This window comes from Cynara cardunculus (assembly GCF_001531365.2).
Source record: "Cynara cardunculus var. scolymus isolate 2C chromosome LG 3, CcrdV1, whole genome shotgun sequence".
Lineage (NCBI taxonomy): Eukaryota > Viridiplantae > Streptophyta > Magnoliopsida > Asterales > Asteraceae > Cynara > Cynara cardunculus.
In genome coordinates this window covers 3638185-3648116 of record NC_037530.1, presented here as the reverse complement: position 1 = coordinate 3648116, position 9932 = coordinate 3638185, and the positions used below count along the sequence as shown (strand labels likewise).

The window sequence follows — 9932 nt, the reverse complement described above, 5'->3', positions numbered from 1 at the left end:
AATGATTATCCTAATTATATATAAGATTTTTTATTTAAAATGAGATGTTTATCCTATACTTGATTATATATATTTATCCTGTATTTGATTACGTTTGTCTGCAGTTAGTTATACGAATTAAAAAATGGAGCTTTAATAAGTTGTACCTACGCACAATTTACTTGTAATATTAAATTTGAAGCACTCTGCATTGATAAACAGTATTTCACGCATAAAGAATGATTTTTAAGAGTTTTTGTCAAATGCTTTATAATATACTAGTTGTGTACCCACGCAATGCGGCGGGAGTCACAAATATAAATGATTTGAATAAATAAAAGTTATGGTTTCAATGGTCTCGAACACCAATAAATTATATGACAGTTAAAAATCCAATATATTTACACCAACCTAACCTAACCTAACCAAGCCTAATTACTAATGAATAAAAAAAAATCATTTTACATAATATTTGTATTTGTATCTTGATGTACGAATATGATAAAAATGATTAAATAATTGACCCAAATATTGGACAAAACCAAACAAATTTAATCATCTACCAATATTAATCGAATGTACAAATTTAGTTTAATTAAATTGATTATMAAATGTAATGTACAATAAACAAATGAATTAGATCAACTCCATCTARGWAAMGGTTCCCTTGACTACATAAAAGCATTCTTTGAAGTTTAATCTATTAAAAATAAAACAAAAACACCCTAAAAATTTATACAAGGATCATTTATCTTCAACAGACATCCAACAAATCACCCCTCTCTTTGAAGAAAGCCGATTAACTAAAAAGATGACACCTATAAAAGAAGAAAATTGATTATGAGAAATAGAACAATACAAGGAGGTTCAAATGAAACCAACAAAAACGGTGGAAAACCTGAAAACAAATTTCAACCTTTGGATAGATTTAATCCAACAAATATGATAAAAAAGGTGGTTACAACACTGGAAGGCTCCAATTCATGGAAATTTCCATCCTTCGTTTTTCTTTGGGTAAGATGGGTATCAAAGCTCTCCAGTAGCTTCAGATGAAACCATATCCTGACATGCTACGATTTGGATACAGGATACAACAGCAAATCAGAAAATCATGAACACAAAACATTATTTTCCCAAGCACTAAAAAGGTCCAATTATAGCAGCATAAGGTAGATGGTGACTGGACAATCTGTTTAAAAGACCATTTTCCAAAAAAACCACAATATAGTGTCAAAACAGTAACAAATCCACCCTGTTGCACCTATTCAATGCCAAACATTGCATTTCACACCTACCACAATATCAATAGGATTCAAGACATATGCCACAGTGACGAGAAATGCATTGAATTGCACATTCTAAAGCCCCAATCACCACAAAACTTTACCCAATATGCCACCTTTTGCCAGCAAAGTATGTAGAAACAATATAGACAAACTACTCATCTCCATCCTTACTATTGCATCCAAATTTCATACAACCAACCCTATATCACCTTACCAATCCAGAATACAAAAATCCAATTAACAGAAGCCTGAACCTCCAGATCACAACCAGGGCCGGTTCTGAGATTTTTGATGCCATGTGCGAAAATAATAAAAAATGCCCCTAAGCTTACTTTTTTAAGCCAATGAAACAACGAAACATACGATTTTTTAAAAAGTTTAAAACCTATTCAAGCTAAGTATCTCATCTCCATGTTGATTTTTATTAATTATAATAAAAAAAAAATGAGGGGAACATAAAAACCAAAACCCCGAATACAAAATATAAAATGATAAAATGATAAATCCTGGATTAAGATCATGCTTCCTTCTTTTCCAGTTTTCCCTTTTCCAAATTGAAATTAGCAAAATATAAACTTTATTTCAATATATGAGATTTAAAAGACAATAAAAAACTATAGTTAGTTTTTAACTAAAGTAGTAAGTTACATCCAAATTATTGTCATAGTAAGCAAAAAGTAAACCTTAAAAGTTATAAGTCTAACGATTAAATGCTAAGGGTCTATCTGTTAGCAGCTTAACAACTTTAATGAAACTAACAACTTATTCGTTCAACTATGTATGACTATTTCATAGTGGCTTAAGGATATAGAAAGTAACTTATCCAATAAGCTTCTAGGGAGAGCTTTATATAGAAAGCAAGTTTTTTTTTCCAAACACATCCCTTCCAACTAAAAAAAGGCTCCTTACATTTGCGAAAAAACTCTCTCAAACAAAAAGTTTTCCAACCTTCCAACTTTTTCCAACGATGAGCATTCAATATTCATCACTACTAGGCTTTGGACATGTTTTTTATAGTTAAAGCTCAGTTGTCTAATTCCCAAATTATTAAACCCAAAATTAGTAGTAAATGACAACTTGATGCCTCTTTAGGCTTTGATGCCCTGTGCGGCCGCACGGGCTGCACGTGGCCAGGGCCGGCCCTGATCACAACATAGTCAAATTTGGAATACAGGTAATATGGTTGTGTATGCAATCCATAATTCATTGTTAATTAGAATCCTCCACAATCATCTATCACAGTTAACTGGGATCTAATTATTTGGAAACTAAACTTCATCTTCTCAAAATCCATAATTGAAAAATTCCAACTATGTATAGGGATAGTACATTCTCCTCCTTAAACCATAACCCCTTATACCAACTGAAGCCTCTTAAACACCCTTCAGCTTACTCCAAAGTATATATGATCCAAACAACAAAATCTTTCTTGTCTTTGCTACCTATGTCAATGCCCATTGTACCTCAACCTGAAACGATTGGTTTTTACAGCAGGCTGTGAATCTTTTAAGCCGAAGGGTCACTCAATGATCCAACATGCATGGATCCAATATGGCCGAACCTTTCTTTGAAGTAGTAGCCATCTGCTCCTTCTGCCTCCATTTGTATTTTCCTCCTCTATATTCATCAGTCAAAATAAATAAATACTGTTATTACCATAAGACAATTATTCATCAAGATAGGAAGGTAAAATTCGTTTTATTTTGATGCAATTTGACCAAATTATTATGACATCCCTCTTCGGATTTGACATGATTTTATCATATGTCAGAGATAAAACATGTAATTTTCTGGGAAACATCATACATGGTAGGCCTTATTTCTGTGTTCGAATTCACGCATCTTATTGCTATGATCAAAATGGATGTTATAAGTTTCTTCATTTCTAGGCTTGGAACCACAAGACGATGATCCAACAAATCCCTGAGCTCCATATTTTTTGTCGATGGAGACGATAGAAAAGTAATGATATCGCCTGGATGCTCTCCTTTTATCACTTCTAACGTTAGAACCCCGAAGCTATAAACATCACACTTTTCTGTTACCTTCATTGAACAACCAAGTTCTGCAAACAATACATCAATACAAATATTATATGATATCTGAATCTCCTTTAAATCTTTAAAATTAGCTTTATAGGACTTTAAAAATGTCTAAATATTTTAACAGACAATTTTATAGAAACAAACAATTGTGTTTTCACTAAAGGGTCTTTGGCTTAGCGGTATCATAGTTTTTGACCTTCTAGAAGATAAGAGGTTCAAACCTCACCAAAGGTGAGATGTAGCAAAATTTCCGGGTGTATTTAAAAAAAAGATACTATTAAGTTTTTTTTTATAAGTAAGATGTTGGTTCTACCAGATTATTTTTTATAAGACACTTGATTTTATAAAATAGTTTTTCAAATATCGTCATATAAAAATAATAATGAGAAATTTTAATTCAATATTTTACTAAAAAACTTGTTAGGTTGCCCCAAAAGTCTGTTATCAACTTATTCTTGGTAACACTTTTAGATATGATACACAATTTGATCTTATAAAGTTAAGTGTTATAAAGTCGTTTACAAGGACTTTTAGATATAGACATCTGTTGTAGACTTGTAGGGGCAGATCGATTTGATGGTCCATGTCTTGTTGACGTGGGACACGATCCAACAAAATAGATGAAACAACGTTACCTGGTGCAAGGTATCCATACGTTCCGGCAAGGTTACTCCAGTTAGATGACTCGAGATTCAAAATCTTGGACGTGCCAAAGTCCGAAACACACGCTTCACATTCCGAATCGAGCAAAATATTTTTGCTCGATATGTCTCGATGAACAATTGGGGGTGAACAATCATGGTGCATGTAAGATAAAGCATGAGCAACACCTTTAATAACGTTCACCCTCTTGTTCCAATCGAAAGCTTGAGCAACTTCGTCGTTGTTTAAGCTTTCAACCAAACTACCCCCTTCAAGATACTCGTAAACCAGAAGCGAGTTTTGAGCGTGCGAACAGTAACCATGAAGTTTCACGATGTTTCGGTGTCTTATTCTCGTCAATGCCCTAACTTCGTTAAGAAAATCAACACGATTCACCATTTCTGAGGACGAATGAAGTCTCTTCACCGCAACTGTTTCACCCGATGCCATCTTCGCTTTGTATACACTTCCGCATCCTCCTTTTCCGATGCAATACGCTCCATTGAACTCCCCGGTTGCCTTCAGGATTTGATTGTAAGTCTTCCTTCCATCAAAAGTAGAAATCGAAAAGAAATCTTCGCCATTTTTATCTTCATCGTCCATCGATGGCCTTTTCTTTCTCCAATAAAAGATGAAAATTCCCGAAAGACCACAAAATAAAAACGCTCCAAGAAGTGAAAGGGAAATCAAAAGCACAAGTTTATGGTTTCGATTTCGGGTTTGCGTTATTGATCTACATCGCGGCAATCCGTTAACATTACCGCACAAACCTCTGTTCCCTTCTACCGAAACATTCATAAAGCCTTTGCTAACGGGAATCGGGCCTTCCAACTGGTTATACGATAGATCAATGCTCCATAACGCGTTCATCAATTCCATGGTCTTCGGAATATAACCAGAAAGTTGATTGTGAGAAAGATCGAGCGTCTCCAAACTAGTGAGACTTGAGAGAGAAGATGGTATCTCTCCGGTGAGCGAATTATGACTCAGATCAAGATCATATAAGTGAAACAATCGACCGATTTGAACTGGGATCTCATGAGTAAATCCGTTGTTGCTCAAGTTTAAGTGAAAGAGTTTCGAGCAATTCCCTAAAGAAGACGGAACCCGCCCATTAAACTTGTTCATCGACAGATCAAGATACGAGAGTTCATCTAGCGATCCTAGATTCATCGGGACAACACCAGAAAGCTGGTTATGGCTTAAATAAAGGTTCACCAGGCCAGACATCCTTCCAAATTCTTTCGGTATCTCTCCGACCAAATCATTAGAAGAAAGATTAAGTACTTGTAATTGTGGCGAGTTTCCAAGAGAAGGAGGTATGTTGCCACTGATTCGATTCCCTCCCATCTGCATAGTGGTCAAGTTTCTACACTTACTCCAGTTGTTAGAGAGTTCCCCGTAAACCTTATTATCGTTAAGATTGATGTAATTGAGATGCACATAGACACCGAAGCTTTCGGAAATATCTCCGGTGATCTGGTTTCCATCGAACCGTACTCGGATCAAGCTCGAACAGTTGTACAAACTACTTGGAATTTGACCTGTGAGATTATTATTTCCAACTAAAAGCCTCTTAAGTGTCCCTCTGCTACAGATTTTATCCGGCAAACTACCGGAAAAACTGTTGTTGGTAATTTCTATTAGAGTCAGCTTCAGTTTTCCCATTTCTTGTGGAATGAAACCAGATAATTGATTGTTCCTAAGAGAAAATATTTCTAAATTCTGTAGATTACCAAACGAAGATGGAATGGAACCGTTGAGTTGATTGACACCCAATTCCAGAGAAGAAAGGGATATCATATTTCCTAACTCTTGCGGTAGTGGACCAGAAAGTTTGTTCGAGTAGAGACGAAGAAGACGGAGGGACCTGAGTTCACCTAAAGACCGTGGAATCGGACCACTGAGATTGTTCATTTGGAGCTCCACCCATTGGAGTGACTTCAATTTGCCAATATCTGTGGGGATTGATCCATTTAACTGATTCTCGAAGAGAATCAAGACGGTTAGCTTCTTCAGATTGACAAAAGTTGTGGGAATAGAACCAGTAAGATAGTTGTTGTTCATATGAAGCTCTTCAAGATCAGAAAGATTTCCCAGTTCATAAGGGATGGAACCAGAAATGATGTTATAATTGAGATAAATATAAGCCAACTTAGACAACTGACCCAAACAGGTCGGAATAGAACCGGAAATCGTGTTGTTATACAAAGCAAGCACAGAAAGGAACCTCATCTGTCATATAGCTTCTGGGATCGAACCACTGATAAACCGATTATCAAACAGGTGGAGGGTGTCAAGTTTTCTTAAGTGTCCAATTTCTGGTGGGATTGTTCCGGAGAATTGATTAGAAGAAAAATCAAGATACACAAGATTTGACAGGTAACTGATTTCAGATGGGATGATCCCAGAAAAGTAGTTTAAACTAAGTTCGAAATGGGTAAGATTGGGAAACGACGAAAAGGAGAATCGATCAAGAGTACCGATTAAACCAGAAGAAGAAAGGTTCAATCTACGTATGCTGCCATGGGCGTCGCATGAAACCCCATACCAGCTGCATCCAGACATGGTGCTTTGATCTGTCCATGAAGGAAGTAGGATGGTGGTGTTATGGCTACGAAGGCTTGCTTTCCATCTTAGGAGAGCATCAACAGAACCCAAAGCATCATGAGATAGAGTAGAGAAAAGTGTAAGTAAGAGAATGGTTGATGGAAAGAAGGCCTTCTTCATCATCATGGTTAACTAATTAGAGGTATGTGTTTATAGGAGCAATTTATATTGGTAGGGCGTTGAACATGATTACGCATACATGCATACTTTCTTTTGGAGTCTAGCTAGTCTTCCACACAAACGCAAAATTTCCTTTTTTACCAAGTAACGTTACCTCACCGGATGAATATGATAAAGACCAAGAATCTTACCCGATAAAAACGAGACAAAGACCATGAGTCTTACCCGGTAAGTAAGAAGGCACGTTCTAAATCTGTGCACCAGATTACCAAGATATACTCGAGAGAGAGGAATGTAAAATTTGAACTCAATGGATGAGAAGTGATGGGAATTAGCACTATATCCGAGTGATGAAAAATCTCATTGGTTCATTTGTTAGGAAAATGACCTTTTTGGCAATGAAATTTGAAAGAAATTGATCGTTGAGTTAAAATTGACTCACTTTTCGGTCTCCCTCATTACGCGTAATTGGTTTGCAGGTCTATCTTCACTCAATTGGCCTACCAGAATACTAATTCAAGACTTATCATATCATTCAGTAGAATATATATATATATATATATATTTTAAAATATCATTACTCCTTAATCTAATGATTTATACACAATTTTCAAAATGTCACGTCAACATATTAAACTAAGACTTTCGCCCCTAAATTTTGTCAAAGCTTTCGATTTTCGTGCATGTGGTCTTGAAATTCCACACACATCACCATTATGGTTTTCATTTGCTTTGGTGAGGGTAAACCTATTTAACACAACCCTTTTCCCTTTTCATTTCTCCATCATCATCGAATTAAAGCTAAAGCTAGGGTTAGCTCTGATGATAAGTAGGGTATGTATAAGATAAGGGTTATTTTTGTCATTCTTCTCTTTAAAATAACGGGTAAGAAAACAAGGGGTCGTTTACCAAACACTTATCCGGGTAAGAGCTTACCAACTCACATTACCTCACCGAATGAATATGGTAAGGACCAAGAATCTTACCTGGTAAGAGCGAGACAAGGACCATGAGTCTTACCCAGTAAGTGAGAACGACGACTCTTACCACGGTAAGCGCTTACCGTGTAAATTGTTGCATACGATGTCGTTTTGATGGACTAAAATGTTACCTGATAAGTATATAATAGTGTTAAATTTTACCGGTAAGTATTTTTTTTTTTGTAAGGGTGTCCGGGCCAAAGCCCGACTAATCCCCGGCAAATTTGGAGGCTAAACATGGACCCACTTAAATGTCGCCAACACTCCCCTCCCAGGGTTCGAACTCGGGTTCATGACTATGCCATGCCCAAGCCTTTACCACTAGGCTGGAAGGTTTTTGACTACCGGTAAGTACTTACCGGGTAAGTGTTTAGTAAAAGACCCATAATTATCCATATCCATACACTCTTATTGGTAAAATAATCATTTTGAACTACAAATATTAATATTGTTGAATCTTAAACATATAAGTAAAACATGAGTTCATCAATAAAATAATTATTTTATATCTAATTTCTTTTAGTAAACATTGTAATAATTTCTAAATAATTTATAATATAATATTTTAGAAACAACAATATAAAAATTGAAAGGTAACATATTTTATTATATTTATTTTCCCAACTCCCTCGTGTTTCTCGTTTAATCATCAAGTATCTTTTTACTTAATAAATGTAAAAAGTTACTCATGAATATACAAAATATATATATATATATATATATATATATATAGGGTTTATTTCAAATACAACCTATCGCATTTGTACAACCAATGCAACCCAACAAATTGAAATATTTATGGAAATGATTAGAGTTCATTTATTATGACTTAAATATTTATGGAAGATGAATACGGTTCATTAATTATGATTAATACTTTATATTAGGAAATAATCAAAACCTTTATAAAATCACATATTAATCAAATGAAATGGACGGTTGAGATTGGGTTGTATTGGTTGCACAAATGACAAGGGTTGTATAATAACCAACCTCTCTCTCTCTCTCTCTCTCTATATATATATATATATATATATATAATTACAAAGATGGTTGAAAAGTTTAATTAAAATAAAGTATTGTATTAGATATCTTACATGATATTTGTGTCCTATAAACTCAATTTTTTATAGAACACTCTTATTTATATGATATGTTTTTAAATAGTGTCCTACAAATAGTCAATATGACACTTTTATTTAAAACCTCTCAAAAAACTTGTTAAAACACCTAAAATCATCTTATAAATCTATTGTAACACTTTTAGATATGACGATTTACAATGTGGTAGTATAAACTTAAGTTCTATTAAGTATACTATTAGGACGCTTAAACATTCTTAAGCTTCTAGCCTAATTTTTTGGTTGTACATGTGTTTATATACCTTTTGGTTTTTGGTAAATAGAAATGGGTTTTTGGTAAATTTTGCATTCACAGTAAGTCCTCAAATGATTTAATACTCATGATGCCAAAATTGATCACTACAATGTTCTTTGGTTTGATTAGATTTTAATTAGAGTCAATATGCAAAATTGATGTTAGAAATAGTATGCAAATGTTGTCCAAATTGGTATGCGGTCAAAATTGGAACGCAGATGTCGTTAAAATTGATATGTTGTGGAAATTGTATGCTTTCAAAATTTGAATGTTGTTAAAATTGCAATGTTCTCAAATTAGTATGAGTCATGCTAGAAGGTTCTCTAGAAATCCGAAACATTTAGATAAATCAAGAGAATGAAAGAACTTTGGAAAATTATCGAGAAGGAACAAAGAAGGATTAAGAGGGGGTCAAACATATTCTAGAAAGATCCATGCAATTATAGTCTTTGTTTAGCTAAAAGCTGCCTTGTAAAAATCTAGATAGAGTCTGTAAATAGTTTCATAAAGTAGTATGAATAGATATAGGCTCTCATTTGTAAATCAGATTGCACACTCAGCAACTTGAGTAATAGAAGTATATAGTTCTCCCAATCATCTTAGCATTTTTTTTGCTCATCATTCAGTATTCTTGTAGTTTAGATGACTTAGTTCGAGAACTAAGGTCGCAGGCGAGCTTGTGAAAACAACTCTATGACGAGTGGTATAAAAGTGAAGGTTCGAGGCGATGGTAGAAACATGAAGTGAAGCTTATGATTGAGGAAGAGTCCCGAAGATGGGAAGAGTCCCGAAGATGGGAAGAGTCTTGTCGTGAACGAGTCAATACTCGAAGCAAGATCCAGGGCCAATCAAAGGATTTTATGGTCAGCTTCAATGCTAGAGTCATTGATGTG

At 34.7% G+C, this 9932-nt stretch overlaps 3 protein-coding genes across 3 annotated transcripts; all 3 read right to left on the bottom strand.

Moving 5' to 3' along the window:
* Positions 1–3019: 3019 nt before the first annotated feature.
* LOC112510510 (MDIS1-interacting receptor like kinase 2-like) lies at positions 3020–4775 on the bottom strand. The gene is made up of 2 exons (XM_025115953.1): positions 3946–4775; positions 3020–3330 (listed from the first exon to the last, which is right to left on the bottom strand). Exons 1-2 carry the CDS (start codon positions 4748–4750, stop codon positions 3026–3028), a joined length of 1110 nt encoding a protein of 369 aa, XP_024971721.1. The 5' UTR covers positions 4751–4775; the 3' UTR covers positions 3020–3025.
* On the bottom strand, positions 4761–6187 carry LOC112508626 (MDIS1-interacting receptor like kinase 2-like). The gene is made up of 2 exons (XM_025113297.1): positions 4897–6187; positions 4761–4783 (listed from the first exon to the last, which is right to left on the bottom strand). The coding sequence occupies exons 1-2, from the start codon at positions 6185–6187 to the stop codon at positions 4761–4763; spliced, it is 1314 nt and encodes a 437-aa protein (XP_024969065.1).
* Positions 6188–6190: 3 nt separating this feature from the next.
* LOC112508624 (MDIS1-interacting receptor like kinase 2-like) lies at positions 6191–6688 on the bottom strand. The gene has a single exon (XM_025113296.1). The coding sequence runs from the start codon at positions 6686–6688 to the stop codon at positions 6191–6193; it is 498 nt and encodes a 165-aa protein (XP_024969064.1).
* Between the last annotated feature and the right edge of the window lie 3244 nt (positions 6689–9932).